Source organism: Rutilus rutilus (assembly GCF_951802725.1).
Source record: "Rutilus rutilus genome assembly, chromosome: 14".
Taxonomy (NCBI): Eukaryota; Metazoa; Chordata; class Actinopteri; order Cypriniformes; family Leuciscidae; genus Rutilus; species Rutilus rutilus.
Window position 1 is genome coordinate 4,734,202 of NC_140219.1, and position 22,505 is coordinate 4,756,706.

General features: G+C 39.9%; 6 protein-coding genes across 6 annotated transcripts in view; all 6 read right to left on the reverse strand.

The window, feature by feature from the left end:
• Positions 1–19,115, reverse strand: part of LOC311303934 (protocadherin alpha-8-like) — a 47,834-nt gene extending 28,719 nt beyond the window's left edge. Inside the window, exons 1-2 of the mRNA XM_084430680.1 lie at positions 16,593–19,115; positions 13,603–13,767 (exon numbers count right to left, since the gene is read on the reverse strand). Of these exons, the coding sequence (XP_084286806.1) occupies positions 13,603–13,767; positions 16,593–18,950 (2,523 nt within the window). The 5' untranslated portion in view covers positions 18,951–19,115. The remainder of the gene's footprint in view (positions 1–13,602; positions 13,768–16,592) is intronic.
• The window catches only part of LOC311303904 (protocadherin alpha-3-like), a 54,101-nt gene that overhangs the window by 28,715 nt on the left and 2,881 nt on the right, over positions 1–22,505 (reverse strand). The gene's annotated exons all lie outside the window — the stretch shown is intronic.
• LOC311303902 (protocadherin alpha-3-like) lies at positions 1,663–4,477 on the reverse strand (the record flags this gene model as incomplete). The annotated part of the gene is made up of 1 exon (XM_084430651.1): positions 1,663–4,477. Exon 1 carries the CDS (start codon positions 4,036–4,038, stop codon positions 1,663–1,665), a length of 2,376 nt encoding a protein of 791 aa, XP_084286777.1. The 5' UTR covers positions 4,039–4,477.
• On the reverse strand, positions 4,549–10,410 carry LOC311303883 (protocadherin gamma-A5-like). The gene is made up of 2 exons (XM_084430632.1): positions 7,718–10,410; positions 4,549–4,946 (listed from the first exon to the last, which is right to left on the reverse strand). Exons 1-2 carry the CDS (start codon positions 10,076–10,078, stop codon positions 4,770–4,772), a joined length of 2,538 nt encoding a protein of 845 aa, XP_084286758.1. The 5' UTR covers positions 10,079–10,410; the 3' UTR covers positions 4,549–4,769.
• LOC311303892 (protocadherin gamma-A5-like) lies at positions 10,751–13,271 on the reverse strand (the record flags this gene model as incomplete). The annotated part of the gene is made up of 1 exon (XM_084430641.1): positions 10,751–13,271. The coding sequence occupies exon 1, from the start codon at positions 13,157–13,159 to the stop codon at positions 10,751–10,753; it is 2,409 nt and encodes an 802-aa protein (XP_084286767.1). The 5' UTR covers positions 13,160–13,271.
• LOC311303900 (protocadherin alpha-3-like) lies at positions 19,656–22,198 on the reverse strand (the record flags this gene model as incomplete). The annotated part of the gene is made up of 1 exon (XM_084430649.1): positions 19,656–22,198. Exon 1 carries the CDS (start codon positions 22,035–22,037, stop codon positions 19,656–19,658), a length of 2,382 nt encoding a protein of 793 aa, XP_084286775.1. The 5' UTR covers positions 22,038–22,198.

Below are 22,505 nucleotides of genomic sequence, written 5' to 3' on the forward strand. Positions count from 1 at the left end.
AACAAGCACACACACACACACACACACACAAAACCCCACGAGCAACTGTTTGACGTCATGAGCCTTTCTCTATAGGTTTACACTGACATCTCGCGATCTGAAGCGTTCGTTGCATTGCAGCGACCAAAATATTTTACTGTTGTCAAATGCATGTAATTTTATCAGTTGACTCCTAAACAATCCAACCCATATCCTTAAACATTCAATATTCTCTCATTAGACCAAACATATTGTTTATGAAAACAAGTAAGTGATTGAGTAAAAGAGAAAGAGAGATAGAGAGATTCTGAAAAAGACACAGTAGTTGCAGGTGCCAAGGCCAATATCATAACTTTTAAAGAAACAAAATGTCTTCAGAAAACACTGAGAAAACAATGGCATAAACATCAACAACACAGGAAACCTCAGCAAGGCCGTGAACAATCCGAGGGATAATGCATAAAGATAGTTTTATTGTTAAGAAGAATATCAATTTACAATCCAATCAGAATCTGGGAAAAAAATAATTAAATAAATAACAGAAAACGTCCCACTGGATGTGAGGTCTAGGGTCTGTTCACAAACCATCCGTTCACTAAATAGAACACACAACCATTAGAAACTGCAGGAAGAATTCTGCAAAACTATATTGCAATGTAAATATCTAAATAATGCATGCAGAGCAGAATTAGAACAGTATCCACAAATAATTTAAATAAAAAAGCCTTGAAATTCCATGCCCACCTAAATAGTAGTGATACACAGACATCACAAAGCCCAGAACCACCAATATCCGACCACAGAGAGAAGTCCTCTCGGCCAGTTTGTTTTAGAATCGACTTTACATTTTAAAACATGTCCAGCTGATCCACATAGCACAAATCCCAGCACTGAAATATTATCAGCATAATAAATTGGCAGAATACCGACAGACCAACATGATCTCACAACCCTGACATTTACAGACAAGTGAACAACACAATCTCTCCATAGAGGCGGGCCGACACAGACAGACCTGGCGAACAAACAAAATGAAGTGGAAAAAGAAATCTACTTTTTAACAATATGCTTTAATTACACATATTTTAGGAAGAGATTATTCCTTTCTTCTCAACCCACAACAATCAGATACAGAAAGGAGGACACATTTCATTTCTACTTGGAGAAGCTCAAACCATGATGCAAGATATGCAAGTCCTGCCTCAACAAAAGGACAACCAGTGGAATAGGACCATGACTGGAGAAAAGATAAGATACTGTACATCATACATAAAAAGGAAAACATAACAAGACAAGTTGCTCTATTCCTACTTATATTTTATTAGTGCAGTTATATATATATATATATATATAGAGAGAGAGAGAGAGAGAGAGAGAGAGAGAGAGAGATAGATAGATAGATAGATAGATAGATAGATAGATAGATAGATAGATAGATAGATAGATAGATAGATATCTTCAATGGTTATAAGTTTGCATATTTAATATTGCTATGCTTTGGCAATGTAAAAAAAAATATTTTTACCATAACAATTAAGTCTAAATGACAAGTAAATCTGAATATGAGAAAGAGGACACTAAGAATGTTCCATTTGAAACAACAGCCTGAGCAGCTTCAGTACCATGGACAGCAACCGAGATGTGTCTTAAAACTTTCCTATAGCTAATACACAGATGTAAGAGTCATTTTCTTACCTCTCCAGAATCTCTCCTCCTGCGATCTGGTATCACTAGAGTATTCCTATTACTGCCTGGCACTATTGTAGAGCCGATACTCATTCTGGGTCCAACTAACATGTACCGTTTGTCTCCAGATCTGTACTGGATGCTGTGACACAGAGTCCCGTCGTAATTTGTGTCCTGTAAATACTTGGACGAATAGTCTGTAGATTTAGAGCACTGCATTACAATCAACACGATGATGCTGATGACAAAAAGCACTGAAACCGAGCCCAAAGTGATGATCAGATAAAATGTCACGTCGGTTTCCTCCTCGTCTTTTACTGTGTGTTTAACATCAGAAGCTGCAAAAGCCTCTTTGGGCTCCACAACTTTGACAATCACAGTCGCTGTTGCTGAGAGTGAAACATTCCCATTGTCTTTGACCAGTATGAGCAGTTTATGCTGGGCCTCGTCTGTTTCTGTGAATGAGCGAAGGGTTCTTATCTGTCCTGTATAGCGGTCCAAACTAAAGAGACTGTGGTCACTAACTTCCTGCGGTGAAAACAATAACCAGCCGTTGTATCCTATATCTGCGTCATAGGCTCTGACTTTAGACACCAAATGACCTGCGTTCACATTCCGGGGAATCTCTTCCACACCCTCAGCAGAACCGTTAGCGCTGACTGGATATAAGATCACTGGAACGTTGTCGTTCTGATCCAGAATAAACATGTTCACTGTCACGTTACTGCTCAGAGACGGACTTCCAGAATCTGTAGCAATAACTTGGAACTGGAAAGTTTTTACAGTTTCAAAGTCAAAGCTCTTTATTGCATAAATCTCCCCATTTTCAGAGTTAATATTGATGAACGATGTATATTTGTTTTCCTCTGTATTTTCTCTCCATATATGATAGCTAACTACAGCATTTTCATTTGAGTCTTTGTCAGAAGCAGACACAGAAAATAATAATTTGCCTGGGACATTATTTTCCATCACATAAAACGCATAGGGAGAGAATGAGAATTCTGGACTATTGTCATTTACATCTGATATCAGAACAGTTATAGTTTTAACAGAAGACAGTGATGGCTGTCCTGCATCCTTTGCAACTATTGTGATGTCATACTGAAATTTAGTTTCCCTGTCTAATGGTGATGTGGAAACTAATGAGTATGTACTATGCTGTGAAGAAGGTATTAGTTTGAAAGGCATGTCATCTTCTAAAGAACAAGAGACTTTGCCATTGAGTCCAGAATCTAAATCAAATACACTAATCAAAGCCACTGTAGTACCAGGTCTAGAATCCTCTGGAATGGAGTTTGAAAATGATGTCACCTCTATTTCAGGAACATTATCATTTACATCAACTATTTTTATGGTCACGCTCTTATCCGTAATTGTGGGAATTAATCCCTTGTCAGATGCTTGTATATCAATCTCATAGCTGTCTTTGTCCTCATAATCTAATAGTCCCTTTACAGTTATTTCACCAGTGATGTTGTTAATATCAAACAGCTTTCGTACTTTACTATTAACACTTTTACCAAATGAATAAACTATCTCACCATTTAGGCCCTCATCTAAATCTGTGGCGTTGACCTGTATCACAGTTGTACCTATGGGCGCATTTTCACTCAGCATGACTGAATAAACCTCTTTTGTAAACACAGGAAAGTTATCATTTATATCTAAAACATTAATTGTTATCTCCATTGTCCCAGACTTGGCAGGCTTTCCCCCATCAACAGCAATTAATTGCAAATTAATGTTTCGAATAACCTCACGGTCTAAAGGCTTTTGTAAAATCAAGATAGGAATTTTACCGTCTTCTCCGCGATCTTTGACTTCAAGTCGAAAATTATCATTGTGACTGAGTTTGTAATGATGCACAGAATTGCTGCCACTATCAGAATCGCGCGCAGCCTCAAGCTGAAAGCGCGCACCGGGCAGGGCAGATTCCCCAATCTCTAAATGCATCTCGCTTTCCGGAAAACTCGGCGCGTGGTCGTTTACGTCCAAAATCTCAACAGTTACATAGTGGATTTCAAGTGGATTTTCTAATGCGATTTTTAGATTGATTAAACACGGAGTGCTTCTCTCGCATATCTCCTCTCTATCTATCTTACCGTTTACATACAAGACACCGTCGTTCTTATTCACAGTGAATATTGACTGGCCTGAGGTCGAGACGATGCGAAATCCTCGCTCTTTTAGGGTTCTGTGATCTATTCCCAAATCCTTCGCGATATTTCCCACAGCAGCTCCGTCCCTCTGTTCCTCTGAGATGGAGTACTGAATTTGCGCTCGTGCCACCGCACCAAACACAAGCAATGCAGCCATTAGAGTGAATTTTGCGCGCTCCATCAGCCATTGCGCGAATCTTCTTTGTTCCATTCTGAAGATAATACAGACAAGGATCTAGGCAATTCCTCTGCTACACTCTGTCGACTATATTAAGCATTGCTTTTCCCTCTAAAAGTTTACACTTACTGCCGAAAAAAACTCGAATCGCTGAAAAGCAAAAGCAAGAATACACTAGAACCACTGACGAGCAGGATACACGAGCATTAAATGCGAAGGGGAGGAATAACAGTATTTGACGTCATGAGCCGTACTCTAGGATTACACTGACACCTCGCGATCTCACAGCTGTAATGCATCACATTCTATTGCCAATTGGCTACAGCAAAAATACAATACATTTTAGAGTCACGCGTCTATAGATACTGATACAGCAGCAATACAGAAAACAATTCAAACAAAATAATTTAAAGAAAGGGAAAAAACAAAACAAAAAAAAAACAGTAGCCTATCATAGACCAGTGCTCATATCTTTCCCCAGATCATGCAGAAAAAAAAAAAAAAAAAAAAAAAAAACCTCGCTCACCTCTCCAGAATCTCCCCTCCTGGGATCTGCTATTACAATTACTATTACTATTATATATATTTCTTCAACGATTATATGTTTGCATATTTAATATTGCTTTGGCAATGTAAACAATTATTTTTACCATAACAATTAAGTCTAAATTATAAATAAACCTGAGCAGCTTCAGTACCATGGACAGCAACACACGAGGTGTGTCTTAAAACGGTTTCCTTTAACTAATACACAGATGTAGAAGTCATTTTCTTACCTCTCCAGAATCTCTCCTCCTGCGATCTGGTATCACTAGAGTATTCCTATTACTGCCTGGAGCTATTGTAGAGCCGATACTCATTCTGGGTCCAACTAACATGTACCGTTTGTCTCCAGATCTGTACTGGATGCTGTGACACAGAGTCCCGTCGTAATTTGTGTCCTGTAAATACTTGGACGAATAGTCTGTAGGTTTAGAGCACTGCATTACAATCAACACGATGATGCTGATGACAAAAAGCACTGAAACCGAGCCCAAAGTGATGATCAGATAAAATGTCACGTCGTTTTCCTCCTCGTCCTTTACTGTGTGTTTAACATCAGAAGCTGCAAAAGCCTCTTTGGGCTCCACAACTTTGACAATCACAGTCGCTGTTGCTGAGAGTGAAACGTTCCCATTGTCTTTGACCAGTATGAGCAGTTTATGCTGGGCCTCGTCTGTTTCTGTGAATGAGCGAAGGGTTCTTATCTGTCCTGTATAGCGGTCCAAACTAAAGAGACTGTGGTCACTAACTTCCTGCAGTGAAAACAATAACCAGCCGTTGTATCCTATATCTGCGTCATAGGCTCTGACTTTAGTCACCAAATGACCTGCGTTCACATTCCGGGGAATCTCTTCCACACCCTCAGCAGAACCGTTAGCGCTGACTGGATATAAGATCACTGGAACGTTGTCGTTCTGATCCAGAATAAACACGTTCACTGTCACATTACTGCTCAGAGACGGACTTCCAGAGTCTGTAGCGAGCACGTAAAACTGAAACGTTTTAATTGTTTCGAAATCAAAACTTTTAAGCGAGTGAATAACCCCTGTTTCCGAATTAATATTCAAGAATGACGTTATGTCGTTCTGTGTCCCTCCACCTCTATTGATCTGATACGAAATCACACCATTTTCATTCACATCTTTATCAGATGCTCTCACTGAGAATATTGAGGCTCCAGGAACGTTATTTTCAAATATGTAAAGTTCGAGGAAATTACTAGAAAACACAGGTCGGTTGTCATTCACATCTGCTACTTGGATGCTTAATGTTTTAATTGATGATAAAGGGGGTTGACCTAGATCTGTTGCTGTAACTATGATGTCATAGTGGGGCACAAGTTCACGATCCAAACGCCCCTTTGTCACCAGCGAGTACATATTATCTTGGAAAGAGGGTTTCAGCTCAAAAGGAACATTCTCTGAGAGACTACACACAACTTTACCATTGACACCAGAGTCTTTATCTGAGACACTTATCAAAGCAATTACTGTGCCAGGTTTGGAGTCCTCAGCAACAATATTAGATAATGATGTCAGCTCAATTTCAGGCTTATTATCGTTTATATCTTGTATCTTTATAATAACTCGTCCTTGGGCAGACAAAGGAGGCTGACCTTTATCTGAAGCCTGAACATCCAGTTTGTAAACGTCCGTGTCTTCAAAGTCTACATTGCCTTTAACTTTTATTTCGCCTGTAATGCGATCCAATTGAAATACGTCATAAACTTTGCGTTTTAAAGTTTTACCAAGTGAATACTCAATTTCACTGTTTGAGCCCTCGTCCCTGTCAGTTGCTTTTATTTTAATTACAGTTGTTCCAATTGGGGAATTTTCTTGTAAACTGACAGAATATGGGTCTTGACTGAACACTGGGCGATTATCATTAATATCCAATACGGTAACGGTGATGTTAAGCGTACCTGATTTTGGAGGGTTTCCACCATCGAGGGCTTTCAAAATCAGCACATGTTCTGCCTTATTTTCGCGATCGAGTGGTTTTCTCAACACTAAAAAGGGGATTTTGTCCTCATCGCTGTCTCTAATGTCAATCTCGAAATTTTCATCCTGACTTAATTTATACAAGCGAACAGAATATGGTGCGGCATCCTGGTCTCGTGCTGCGTGCAGCTGGAAGCTCGTTCCTGTAGGAGTGTGTTCTGCAATCTCTAAATGCTGATTCTGTTCAGAAAAACTAGGATGGTTGTCGTTTATGTCTGTTATTTCTACTGCAACATAGTGAATTTCTAAAGGATTTTCGACTGCAGTTTTTAGATTTACTACGCATGCACCGTTTCCGTCACAAAGCGCCTCCCTGTCAACGCTTTTGTGAATATACAATTCGCCATTGTTCTGATTTATCTGGAAAAACGCGTCTTTAGAACCAGAGACTATACGGAACCGTCTATCCACCAAAGTACTCACGTCAAGTCCCAGATCCTTAGCAATATTTCCCACAACAGACCCCTCTTTCATCTCTTCTGGAATAGTGTATCTTATCTGAGCTGAAACCTGCTTTCCAAAGCCGAGAAGAAAGGAGAAACACAGATAAATCCACCAGTACTCCCATCGGCGCCTTTGTTCATCCATCGTTAAGGTTCCTTTAAAGCAGCTTTAAAGAAGTCACGGTTGTTTTCAGTTAAAATTGTGTATTCCCAGACGCAACATTCTTAAATAACATCGATACAATTTTAGAATATGTCCCTCCGCTTCTCGCGCTACACTCGTCAGCTGCTATCACAGTATAAATGAACGGAACAGCCATGCGCGCCACATAAAGGCAGGGTCAAATCTCTACTTCATATCCTAATGTAACACTGACACCACATGGTACAAAAGGAGAAGTAAATGTAAACTCTTACGTTGCAAAAAGAAAAAATGCTTATTAACTCAAGACAATCCATAACATTTGCAACAAAATGAACAAAAACGAATAAACAAATGCAAGATGAAAAATTACGCTTTTAGATATTTATACCATCCAATGCCCTCCAAAATACATTTCAACCTACACAAATCTTAAATGAACGTTTGCGCATTTTTAACGTCTACCTTTAAAATACGGGGTAAAATAACAAAAAAGAGTTAGAAAATCAGATGTAGCCTACTACATAACCAAAGCAGTCATTTTGCTTAGACATATTGTCCATTATTTCTTTAAATTCGCTTACCTCTCCAGAATCTCTCCTCCTGCGATCTGGTATCACTAGAGTATTCCTATTACTGCCTGGAGCTATTGTAGAGCCGATACTCATTCTGGGTCCAACTAACATGTACCGTTTGTCTCCAGATCTGTACTGGATGCTGTGACACAGAGTCCCGTCGTAATTTGTGTCCTGTAAATACTTGGACGAATAGTCTGTAGATTTAGAGCACTGCATTATCAACACGATGATGCTGATGACAAAAAGCACTGAAACCGAGCCCAAAGTGATGATCAGATAAAATGTCACGTCGTTTTCCTCCTCGTCTTTTACTGTGTTTTTAACATCAGAAGCTGCAAAAGCCTCTTTGGGCTCCACAACTTTGACAATCACAGTCGCTGTTGCTGAGAGTGAAACGTTCCCATTGTCTTTGACCAGTATGAGCAGTTTATGCTGGGCCTCGTCTGTTTCTGTGAATGAGCGAAGGGTTCTTATCTGTCCTGTATAGCGGTCCAAACTAAAGAGACTGTGGTCACTAACTTCCTGCGGTGAAAACAATAACCAGCCGTTGTATCCTATATCTGCGTCATAGGCTCTGACTTTAGTCACCAAATGACCTGCGTTCACATTCCGGGGAATCTCTTCCACACCCTCAGCAGAACCGTTAGCGCTGACTGGATATAAGATCACTGGAGCGTTGTCGTTCTGATCCAGAATAAACACGTTCACTGTCACGTTACTGCTCAGAGACGGACTTCCAGAGTCTGTAGCAGCAACTTTGAACTGGAACTTTTTAACAGTTTCAAAGTCAAAACTCTTCAGCGCATGGATAACGCCAGTTTCTTGGTTAATACTGAGAAACGACGACATATCACTATCTGATCCATTTCCTCTAACTATGTGATATGAAATTGCAGCATTTTCATTTAGATCTTTGTCTGACGCGCTCACAGAGAATACTGATGCACCAGGCGTGTTATTTTCCACTAAATAAAGTTCGAGGGGATTTTTGTCAAACTCTGGTTTGTTATCATTAACATCAGCCACCTGCACAGTAACGGTTTTAAAAGAGGAAAGAGGCGGCTGACCAAGATCACTGGCTTTGATTGTGATTTTATAATCTGCCACAAGTTCCCTGTCCAAGTACTCTTTAGTAATTAAAGAATACAAATTTTCCTGAACAGATGGTTTTAATTCGAACGGAACATTGTCAGAAAGACTACAAACAACCTTGCCATTAACACCAGAGTCTTTATCTGATACACTAATCAGAGAGATTACAGTTCCGGGTTTTGAATTCTCGGAAATTAAGTTAGAAAGGGACGTGACGTCGATCTCAGGTTTATTGTCATTCTCATCTGTGATCTTTATAATGACTCTGCAGTCAGTGGTCATCGGCGGCTGTCCTTTATCCGTGACCTGGACGGTCAACCTGTGTATATCGTTCTCCTCAAAATCAATTGGCTCTTTAATTTGAATTTCACCAGTTACACTATCAAGGCTAAATGTTTCATGTACTTTCCTTCTACTAGTTTTTCCCAGAGTGTAAATAACCTCCCCATTTAAACCCTCATCAGAATCAGTAGCGTTTACGCGTGCTATTACTGTACCCATATGTGTGTTTTCTGGAAGAGTTATTGGATATATATCTTTACTACATACAGGGCGGTTATCGTTTGAATCAAGAACAATAATAGAAATATTTAAAGCACCTGACTTCGGAGGGATGCCTCCATCCACTGCAGTCAGCACAAGTCTGTGCTCTGAATTTTGCTCCCTGTCTAAAGGTTTAAGTAAGACTAAAATTGGATTTTTTTCCTCTTCGTCACCTTCTCTCATTTCCAGCTCAAAATAATTATTCTTTGCTAGCTTATAAAAACGAATGGAGTTGCTTCCAGTGTCCGGATCCCTTGCAGTTTGTAGTTCGAAACGTGCACCTGCCACAGTGCTTTCAGCCATTTCAAAATGCTGTTCTTTCTCGGGAAAACGAGGACTGTGATCATTCACGTCTGTAATTTCTACTCCAACATAATGTATTTCAAGTGGATTTTCAACGGCGATTTTCAGATTGATCAAGCACAAGCTATTTCCATCACACAGCTCCTCTCTGTCAATTTTCTTACTAACATATAATTCGCCATTGTTTTGATTTACCTCAAAAAGAGCATCTTTCGATCCAGAGACGATACGGAAACGCCTGTCCACCAAGGTATTCGCATCAAGACCCAAATCCTTTGCAATATTTCCCACAACAGATCCCTCAATTACCTCCTCTGGTATAGCATATCGTATTTGAGTTGAAACCTGCATCCCGAAGCTCAGCAGCAAAGAGAAACACAAAGCAATCCACCAGCACTCCCATTCTCGTCTTTGTCCTGTGGATGCCATCGTTAAAAAAAATCCTTTGAAAAATAAATAAAATTCAGATATTTTGCAAGAGCGGCCTACTCATTCATGACAGCGTGTATTCTTTGTAATATTGTCGCTTTTATATAATAACAGAGGGAAATTTCCATATCCAGCTTCTCGTGAGACAGACTAGCTCCCATCTCAGTGTAAACGAACAAAACAGAGCATGCGCACCACATATCAATGGGCAGGGCAAAATCTCTCATGCATAACCTTATGTAACACTGACACCAAATGGTACAAACAGGTAAACATTAATTGATATACTGTATGGAACCTTGAGGAGATCGCAAAATGACAGCCCAGCACAAATATCTTCGAAACTTTTGAAAGTACTGATTTAATATTACGCACATTTTCTTATCGCACCATCCCTATTATACATACATTTCAAATGGTAAAACTAAAGAAGAGGATAAGTAATTTTCGACCAAACTATAACAGGAAAGGACTGTTGCACTGCAAAGGTGAAAAATTTCAGCACCATGGACAGCGAATATTCAAACATCTAAAGCTTTCTAAATAAAAGCAACAATGAATAAATGGTGATCTTATAAGTCAGAACATAAACATATCACATAGTGAACGAGATACTGAAATCAAAATGTACATTTTGTTAACAGTAAGACTGAGAAAGTTGTTTGATATAATTCACAAAGCTCTTACCTCTCCAGAATCTCTCCTCCTGCGATCTGGTATCACTAGAGTATTCCTATTACTGCCTGGAGCTATTGTAGAGCCGATACTCATTCTGGGTCCAACTAACATGTACCGTTTGTCTCCAGATCTGTACTGGATGCTGTGACACAGAGTCCCGTCATAATTTGTGTCCTGTAAATACTTGGTCGAATAGTCTGTAGATTTAGAGCACTGCATTACAATCAACACGATGATGCTGATGACAAAAAGCACTGAAACCGAGCCCAAAGTGATGATCAGATAAAATGTTACGTCGTTTTCCTCCTCATCTTTTACTGCGTGTTTAACATCAGAAGCTGCAAAAGCCTCTTTGGGCTCCACAACTTTGACAATCACAGTCGCTGTTGCTGAGAGTGAAACGTTCCCATTGTCTTTGACCAGTATGAGCAGTTTATGCTGGGCCTCGTCTGTTTCTGTGAATGAGCGAAGGGTTCTTATCTGTCCTGTATAGCGGTCCAAACTAAAGAGACTGTGGTCACTAACTTCCTGCAGTGAAAACAATAACCAGCCGTTGTATCCTATATCTGCGTCATAGGCTCTGACTTTAGTCACCAAATGACCTGCGTTCACATTCCGGGGAATCTCTTCCACGCCCTCAGCAGAACCGTTAGCGCTGACTGGATATAAGATCACTGGAACGTTGTCGTTCTGATCCAGAATAAACACGTTCACTGTCACGTTACTGCTCAGAGACGGACTTCCAGAATCTGTAGCGAGCACGTGGAACTGTCCTGTTTTCACCGTTTCAAAATCAAAACTTTTCAGCGCATAGATAGCTCCAGTTTCAGAATTGACATTCAGAAATGAAGCCAAATCTCCTTTTGTTTTGTCATCCCGAATTATATGGTATGAAATTACAGCATTATCGTTTATGTCTTTGTCAAGTGCGCTAACTGAAAAAATAGATGCACCTGGTGAATTGTTTTCTAATAAGAAGATCTCGAGAGGATTTTGAGGAAACTCTGGCTTATTATCATTCACATCTGAAACATCAATGCTTAAAGTCTTCACTGAGGACAGAGGAGGTTGCCCTAAATCAGTGACCGTTAATAAAATATCATAATGAGTAATAATTTCGCGATCTAAAGCCCTTTTCGTCACAAGCGAATACATATTTTCTTGAAAAGAAGGTTTAAGCTCAAACGGAGTCCCATCAGGAAGACTGCATACTATTTTTCCGTTAGCACCTGAGTCTTTATCTGTTACACTAATCAGTGAAATAACAGTTCCTGGTTTGGAATCCTCAGGTATTAGATTGGAAAGCGAGGTGACCTCTATTTCTGGTTTATTGTCATTTATGTCTGTAACTTTTATGACAACTCTACAGTTTGTCGTCATGGGAGACTCTGCACTGTCTGAGGCTGTGACGTCAGCTCTGTATACTTCTGTGTCTTCGTAATCAACATCACCAATAACACGAATTTCACCTGTATTCCTGTCTATTTCAAATGTGTCATACACCTTTTTCTTTAAGTTGCTCACAAAAGAATATTGTACTTCACCGTTTAAGCCCAAATCTGCGTCTGTGGCATTCACTTGTAATATCAGACTCCCTAAAGGAAGATTTTCATTAATTGTCACCGAGTACACATCTTTACTAAACATCGGTCTGTTATCATTATTATCGAGCACTACTATGGTAATGTTCATAACGCCTGATCTCGCTGGATTTCCACCGTCGAGGGCGGTTAACACTAAATGATGCTTACTTTGTCGCTCCCTATCAAGGGGTCTCTGCAGCTTAAGAATAGGGATCTTGTTATCCTCACCGCCATCTCTAATCTCCAATTCAAAATGTTCGTTATGACTCAGTTTGTATGTACGCAGGGCATTCCCTCCAGAATCTGGGTCGCGAGCTGCGAGCAACTGAAAATCAGCACCAGGTAAAGTATTTTCTGCGATCTTCAAAATCTGTTCTTTCTCGGGGAAAACAGGAGCATGATCGTTGATATCCGTAACCTCAACGCCTACATAATGAATTTCGAGAGGATTTTCGATAGCAATTTTGAGATTTACTTGGCAGACTTCATTGTCGACACAAAGCTCTTCTCTGTCGATTCTCTTTTGAACATACAACATGCCATTGTTCAGATTTACCTGAAAAGGAGCATCCTTAGATCCAGAAACGATACGAAAGCGCCTGTCCACCAAAGCACTGACATCAATACCCAAATCCTTAGCAACATTTCCTACAACGGATCCCTCTTTGACCTCCTCTGGAACAGAGTATTTTATCTGAGCTGAAACCTGCTGTTCGAAGCAAAACAGAAAAAATATGCACAAAACAATCCATTTGCGCCGCTGTCTTCTGTCTCCCATCGCGAACATCGGAATGATTTGTCCAGCAGCTAAACTGTACATTTGATGACGTGCATTTCATGTGTCATATAGAACTGGAAACCTAACCCAAAATATGGTCCTTCACTTAAACGCCAATGCAATTATGTCCGTGCACCTTCCTTCTGAACCGCTCGCGCACACAAGCCTCTCCAAATGAGGAACAATGCCCTTCACGTCATCACAAGCAGAAAGGTTTTCCATGCAACATTAGTGCAGCACTGACACCGGGTGGACTTAAGTGTATAGCACATTCTTAAAGAAATATCCAGAGTGCTATCAGAGTAAAAATGTCTTTTCATTACACAATTTTTATTGACTTCATTGCGAAAATACAATTTTCTCATTGCAATTATCAGAATACAATATTTGAAGTAAGCATATTCAATGTGTACATATTTACAAAACAGACTGAAATTTTGTATAAATTAAAATAATTCGATATCAAGATTTTATGATATCCTTACCTCCCCAGAATCTCTCCTCCTGCGATCTGGTATCACTAGAGTATTTCCATTACTGCCCGGGACTATAGTAGAGCCGATACTCATTCTGGGTCCAACTAACATGTACCGTTTGTCTCCAGATCTGTACTGGATGCTGTGACACAGAGTCCCGTCGTAATTTGTGTCCTGTAAATACTTGGACGAATAGTCTGTAGATTTAGAGCACTGCATTACAATCAACACAATGATGCTGATGACAAAAAGCACTGAAACCGAGCCCAAAGTGATGATCAGATAAAATGTCACGTCGTTTTCCTCCTCGTCTTTTACTGCGTGTTTAACATCAGAAGCTGCAAAAGCCTCTTTGGGCTCCACAACTTTGACAATCACAGTCGCTGTTGCTGAGAGTGAAACGTTCCCATTGTCTTTGACCAGTATGAGCAGTTTATGCTGGGTCTCGTCTGTTTCTGTGAATGAGCGAAGGGTTCTTATCTGTCCTGTATAGCGGTCCAAACTAAAGAGACTGTGGTCACTAACTTCCTGCAGTGAAAACAATAACCAGCCGTTGTATCCTATATCTGCGTCATAGGCTCTGACTTTAGTCACCAAATGACCTGCGTTCACATTCCGGGGAATCTCTTCCACACCCTCAGCAGAACCGTTAGCGCTGACTGGATATAAGATCACTGGAACGTTGTCGTTCTGATCCAGAATAAACACGTTCACTGTCACGTTACTGCTCAGAGACGGACTTCCAGAGTCTGTAGCAGCAACTTGAAACTGAAACGTTTTAACAGTTTCGAAATCAAAACATTTTAAGGCATGAATTACGCCTGTTTCTGAATTAATGTTGAGGAATGAAGCGATGTCATTTTGCGTCCCGTCACCTCTAATTAGATGATATGAAATTAAAGCATTATCATTCACGTCTTTGTCAAACGCAGTTACTGAGAAGACAGAGGCACCTGGTACGTTGTTTTCCATTAAATATAGTTCGAGGGGATTTTGAATAAATTCCGGACTGTTGTCATTCACATCAGACACCTGTACGGTTAAAGTTTTAATTGAGGTCAGAGGGGGTTGACCTAGGTCTGTCGCAATTATTGTGATCTCATAATGAGACATGGCTTCTCTGTCTAAAACCGTTTTGGATACTAAGGAATACATATTGTGCTGAACAGACGGTTTGAGTTCAAATGGCACATTAGAAGACAAAGTGCATACAACTTTGCCGTTTGCACCAGAGTCTTTATCTGACACACTAATGAGCGAAATTACAGTTCCAGGTTTTGAATCTTCAGGGATAATATTAGAGAGTGACGTAATCTCTATTTCAGGGGTGTTATCGTTCACATCTAAGATTTTCACTATAACTCTACAGTCTACTGTCATTGGCGGTGTCCCCTTATCAGACGCAAATACATCTAGTCTGTACACCTCAACGTTTTCAAAATCAATATTATCCTTAACTCGAATTTCCCCTGAGACACTGTCCAACACAAAAATGTTATTAACTTTACTGTTTAGATTGCCACCTAGGCTATATCGCACTTCACCATTCAACCCCTCGTCAATATCAGTAGCATTAACTTTCATCACAACGGTATCAGCTGGCACATTTTCTTGTAAGTTAACAGTGTAAACCTCTTGGCTAAATACAGGGCGATTGTCATTGATATCGAGAACCGTGACAGTAATATTTAATACCCCTGATTTGGGAGGACTTCCACCGTCAACAGCTGTTAATATTAAATTATGTTCAGCTTGGTTTTCTCTATCCAGAGGTCTCCGTAAAAGCAGGAATGGGTTTTTTTCGTCGCCCCTGTCCCGTATTTCTAAGTCAAAATGTTCGTTTTGGCTCAGTTTGTATGATCGCACAGAATTTACACTAATATCTGGATCACGCGCCGCTTGTAACTGGAAGCGCGCTCCTGGCTGGGTGCTCTCTGCAATTTCGACTCTCTGCTTTTTCTCTGGAAAACTGGGCGAATGATCATTCACGTCCGTAATCTCAACTGCTACATAATGGACCTCTAAAGGATCTTCCACAACTGTCTTAATGTTCACAATGCAAGCCGTGTTTCCGTCACACAGCTCTTCTCTGTCGATCCGTTTATGCACATACAAAATGCCATTGTTCTGATTTACCTGGAAAAGCGTTTCCTCAGACCCAGAAACAATACGAAATCGTCTGTCCTCTAAAGCGTTGATCTCGAGACCCAGATCCTTAGCAATATTTCCCACAATAGATCCCACTTTTACCTCCTCTGAAATAGAATATCTTACTTGAGCTGAAATCTGCTGCTTGAAACACAGCAGTGAAGAGAAACACAGAGAAAGCCACCAGTACTCCAATCTGCGCCTTTGTCCTCCGGATTCCATGTTAAACGATTTCACTAAAGCAGCCTTGCTTGCAAGTATCAATTCAGCGTACGAGCGTAAACGTCCATTTCTTGTAACTTATAAATAACAAACACAACGATTGTATGGTTATTTTACGACGGAAGACCGTCGTGGTTGCCGTTTCGTGTTCACCCTCTGCACAGAAGAAAACAGACCTGCGCATGGTGAACCGATGGGAAGGACGAAACCTCTTTCTCCTTATATTACACTGACACCGTCCGGTGAAAACTAATATAGTAATATACATTTTGAGATTCACTTACCAACATGTTATATTTGAGAAATAAATATTAAAGATCAAACTTTTATATAAATAGATTTAAATACTAAACATTAAAAATGAGAAATAAATGGTCAGCGACCCTGAAAGAGGATGAGAGTTCAGCACCACGGACAGCACCACTTACGCTCTTTTTAGATTATTGGCCTGGAATACAAAATTACTATTTATTTATTTTTCATTTACCAATAAATTAATTAACCAGTCTTATTTAATTCCACGAAAAAAAAACAACTGAATAATATCAAGCGAAAACTGTAAAACACACCAACACTATAACAGACATGGTAAAATTCAAATTTCTTTATATAAGTTGAAGGGCGCTTACCTCTCCAGAATCTCTCCTCCTGCGATCTGGTATCACTAGAGTATTCCTATTACTGCCTGGAGCTATTGTAGAGCCGATACTCATTCTGGGTCCAACTAACATGTACCGTTTGTCTCCAGATCTGTACTGGATGCTGTGACACAGAGTCCCGTCGTAATTTGTGTCTTGTAAATACTTGGACGAATAGTCTGTAGATTTAGAGCACTGCATTACAATCAACACAATGATGCTGATGACAAAAAGCACTGAAACCGAGCCCAAAGTGATGATCAGATAAAATGTCACGTCGTTTTCCTCCTCGTCTTTTACTGCGTGTTTAACATCAGAAGCTGCAAAAGCCTCTTTGGGCTCCACAACTTTGACAATCACAGTCGCTGTTGCTGAGAGTGAAACGTTCCCATTGTCTTTGACCAGTATGAGCAGTTTATGCTGGGCCTCGTCTGTTTCTGTGAATGAGCGAAGGGTTCTTATCTGTCCTGTATAGCGGTCCAAACTAAAGAGACTGTGGTCACTAACTTCCTGCGGTGAAAACAATAACCAGCCGTTGTATCCTATATCTGCGTCATAGGCTCTGACTTTAGACACCAAATGACCTGCGTTCACATTCCGGGGAATCTCTTCCACACCCTCAGCAGAACCGTTAGCGCTGACTGGATATATGATCACTGGAACGTTGTCGTTCTGATCCAGAATAAACACGTTCACTGTCACGTTACTGCTCAGAGACGGACTTCCAGAGTCTTTAGCGAGCACGTGAAACTGAAATGTTTTTAACGTTTCAAAGTCAAAGCTCTTTAACGAATAAACAACACCTGTTTCGGAATTTATATTCAAGAAAGACGACAAATCGTTTTGTGTTCCATCACCTCTAATTATGTGATACGATATCACGGCATTTTCAGCACTGTCTCTATCAGAGGCGCTTACTGAAATTATAGACGAACCGGCAGCATTATTTTCCACTAAGTAAAGATCTACAGGATTTATTAAAAAATCTGGCGCATTATCATTCACATCAGAAATCTGAACGCTAAGAGTGGTCGATGCAGTCAAAGACGGCTGTCCTAAATCAGAGGCGATAATTGTAATTTCATACTGTGAATCGGTTTCTCTATCTAACCGATCTTTTGTTACTAAAGAGTACATATTATCTTTGAAGGAAGGCTTTAGCTCAAAAGGAATATTTTTGTTTAACTGACAAATCACTTTACCGTTGATCCCGGCGTCTTTATCAGTCACACTGATGAGAGAAATGACCGTTCCAGGCTTAGAATCCTCAGGGATGTTCTTAGAAAGTGACGTAATCTCAATCTCTGGCTGGTTGTCATTCACATCAATAATTTTAATAACAACTCTGCAGTTTGCAGACATGGGAGGATGCCCCTTATCTGAGGCCTGAATATCCAGTTTGTAAACTTCTGTATCTTCAAAATCCACCTTCCCCTTTACACGTATTTCACCTGTGACCTGATCGAGCTCAAACACATCATGCACTTTCCTGTTTAACGTCGCAAAACTGTATTCAATATCACTATTCTGGCCCTCATCCATATCAGTAGCATTTACTCGAAGAACCACAGTGCCTATAGCAGAGTTCTCTTCTAATATCACAGAATATGTCTCACGACTAAATACAGGTCGATTATCATTTATATCTAGAACAGTAATATTAATAGTAAGAGTCCCAGATTTTGGAGGATTCCCTCCATCAACTGCTGTTAGAAGCAGCTTGTATGCCGTTGTAATTTCTCTATCAACAGCCTTCTTTAGTACTAAAATTGGCATTTTATCCTCATCACTTTCTCTAACTCGAATTTCAAAATGATCATTAGGACTTAACTTATAAGACCGGACCGAATTAGTCCCATAATCGGGATCTCTGGCAGCTTGTAACTGATAATTAGCACCAGGCAGTGTATTTTCATAAATGATTAGACGCTGCTCCTTTTCAGGGAAACTAGGAGAGTGATCATTTATATCTGATATTTCTACCTCCACATAATGTATCTCGAGTGGATTTTCAATAACGGTTTTTAAATTCACCATACAAACACCGCTGCCAGCACACAAAGACTCTCTGTCGATTTTCTTATTGACGTACAAAATGCCATTTTCCTGATTTATCTGAAAAAGCTCCTCTTTAGATCCAGAAACGATTCGAAACTGCCTGTCCATCAAGCTACTTACTTCAAGACCCAAATCCTTAGCAATATTTCCCACAGCGGTTCCTTCTTTCACTTCTTCTGGAATTGAATATCTTATCTGTGCTGAAACCTGCTGTCCGGAGTCAAGAAGAAAAGAAATACACAGAGCAATCCAGCAGTACTCCCATCTGCGCCTTTGTCCTCCGGCTTCCATCGCGAGCGGTTTATAAGCGCTTTCTCTGAAGGCAACTGTATATATCCTCGATTATTAGAGGCCGTAGTAAAATGTTTATAGCAAGCACATCATGAGCAAATTACAAAATATGAAACCAGTCTTTTTAAGTACCGTCAGTAGCGTCTTGTCGATTCATCCCGAGCCTTCAGTGTGTGTGAAAAAACAATACAGCCCTATTCACGTCATCATCAGGGGCAGGACTCAAGACCCTGGACAAATGCTAGTGCAACACCGACACCAAGTGGTTTGAAATACTTAAAAACATTATAATACTTGAAATCATCACTGTCAGTATACATAATACTGAAACGATGTAAATCTACAATAAGTATAGATTTAAATCAATATGAAGTAGATTTAAGTTTATATCCTTTCTGTATTTTTTGACGACTAACAATGATGCTTTTGAAAATGTTTTAATGACATCAAAAACAGGCGGTTTAAACATTTTTAATGACACAGAAATTACGCCTTTGACAAATTCTCAATGAACTGGATCTAATTTCAGAACCAACGCAGCGGACAGCTCCTGCGAGCTGTTATACGATCAGACAAAGATGTCAAACAAACAAAATACTGAATAAGTTTTTGCCCTATAATCACAATTCTGTAAAATTATAACATTTTGCAGAAATTACAATTATAATGACTAAAAAAAAAATCAAAGCAATACGGTGACCGTAATTATAATGAACAGGTTATTCTTACCTCTCCAGAATCTCTCCTCCTGCGATCTGGTATCACTAGAGTATTCATATTACTGCCTGGAGCTATAGTAGAGCCGATACTCATTCTGGGTCCAACTAACATGTACCGTTTGTCTCCAGATCTGTACTGGATGCTGTGACACAGAGTCCCGTCGTAATTTGTCTCTTGTAAATACTTGGACGAATAGTCTGTAGATTTAGAGCACTGCATTACAATCAACACGATGATGCTGATGACAAAAAGCACTGAAACCGAGCCCAAAGTGATGATCAGATAAAATGTCACGTCGTTTTCCTCCTCGTCTTTTACTGCGTTTTTAACATCAGAAGCTGCAAAAGCCTCTTTGGGCTCCACAACTTTGACAATCACAGTCGCTGTTGCTGAGAGTGACACGTTCCCATTGTCTTTGACCAGTATGAGCAGTTTATGCCGGGCCTCGTCTGTTTCTGTGAATGAGCGAAGGGTTCTTATCTGTCCTGTATAGCGGTCCAAACTAAAGAGACTGTGGTCACTAACTTCCTGCAGTGAAAACAATAACCAGCCGTTGTATCCTATATCTGCGTCATAGGCTCTGACTTTAGTCACCAAATGACCTGCATTCACATTCCGGGGAATCTCTTCCACACCCTCAGCAGAACCGTTAGCGCTGACTGGATATAAGATCACTGGAACGTTGTCGTTCTGATCCAGAATAAACACGTTCACTGTCACGTTACTGCTCAGAGACGGACTTCCAGAGTCTTTAGCGAGCACGTGAAACTGAAATGTTTTTAACGTTTCAAAGTCAAAGCTCTTTAACGAATAAACAACACCTGTTTCGGAATTTATATTCAAGAAAGACGACAAATCGTTCTGTGCTCCATCACCTCTAATTATGTGATAAGATATCATGGCATTTTCAGCACTGTCTCTATCAGAGGCGCTTACTGAAATTATAGACGAACCGGCAGCATTATTTTCCACCAAGTAAAGATCTAGAGGATTTATTAAAAATTCTGGAGCATTATCATTCACATCAGAAATCTGAACGCTTAGAGTGGTCGATGCAGTCAAAGACGGCTGTCCTAAATCAGAGGCGGTAATTGTAATTTCATATTGTGAATCAGTTTCTCTATCCAACCGATCTTTTGTTACTAAAGAGTACATATTATCTTTGAAGGAAGGCTTTAGCTCAAAAGGAATATTTTTGTTTAACTGACAAATCACTTTACCGTTGATCCCGGCGTCTTTATCAGTCACACTGATGAGAGAAATGACCGTTCCAGGCTTAGAATCCTCAGGGATGTTCTTAGAATGTGACGTAATCTCAATATCTGGCCGGTTGTCATTCACATCAATAATTTTAATGACAATTCTAGACTTTGCAGACATGGGAGGATGCCCCTTATCTGAGGCCTGAATATCGAGTTTGTAAACTTCAGTATCTTCAAAATCCACCTTCCCCTTTACACGTATTTCACCTGTGACCTGATCGAGCTCAAAAACTTCATGCACTTTGCTGTTTAACGTTGCAAAACTGTATTCGATATTACTATTTGGGCCCTCATCTACATCAGTTGCATTTACTTGCAGAACCACAGTGCCTATAGCAGAGTTCTCTTCTAATATCACAGAATATGTCTCACGACTAAATACAGGTCGATTATCATTTATGTCTAGAACAGTAATAATAATATTGAGAGTCCCAGATTTCGGAGGATTCCCTCCATCAACTGCTGTTAGAAGCAGCTTGTATGTCGTTGTAATCTCTCTATCAACAGCCTTCTTCAGAACTAAAAATGGCATTGTATCCTCATCATTTTCTCTAACTCGAATTTCAAAATGATCATTAGTACTTATTTTATAGGACCGGACCGAATTAGTCCCATAATCGGGATCTCTGGCAGCTTGTAACTGATAATCAGCACCAGGCAGCGTATTTTCATAAATTCTGAGGCGCTGCTCTTTATCAGGAAATCTAGGAGAGTGGTCGTTTACATCTAATATTTCTACCTCCACATAATGCATCTCGAGAGGATTTTCAATTACGGTTTTTAAATTCACCATACAAACACCGCTGCCAGCACACAAAGACTCTCTGTCGATTTTCTTATTGACGTACAAAATGCCATTTTCCTGATTTATCTGAAAAAGCTCCTCTTTAGATCCAGAAACGATTCGAAACTGCCTGTCCATCAAGCTACTTACTTCAAGACCCAAATCCTTAGCAATATTTCCCACAGCGGTTCCTTCTTTCACTTCTTCTGGAATTGAATATCTTATCTGTGCTGAAACCTGCTGTCCGGAGTCAAGAAGAAAAGAAATACACAGAGCAATCCAGCAGTACTCCCATCTGCGCCTTTGTCCTCCGGCTTCCATCGCGAGCGGTTTATAAGCGCTTTCTCTAAAGGCAACTGTATATATCCTCGATTATTAGAGGCCGTAGTAAAATGTTTATGGCAAGCACATCATGAGAAAATTACAAAATATGAAACCAGTCTTTAAGTGCCGTCAGTAGCGAATTGTCGATTCATCCCGAGTCTTCAGTGTGTGTGTGTGTGTGTGTGTGTGTGTGTGTGTGTGTGTGTGTGTGTGTGTGTGTGTGTGTGTGTGTGTGTGAAAGAAACAATACAGCCCTATTCACGTCATCATCAGGGGCAGGACTCAAGACCCTGGACAAATGCTAGTGCAACACCGACACCAAGTGGTTTAAAATACGTAATTTTTTTTTTTTAATCATTACTGTCAGTTGTAAATAATAATGAAACGATGTAAACGTAAATCTGTGAGAAGTATTGCTTAGAATCAACATGAAGTACATTTAAGTTTACAAACTTTCAGTATTTT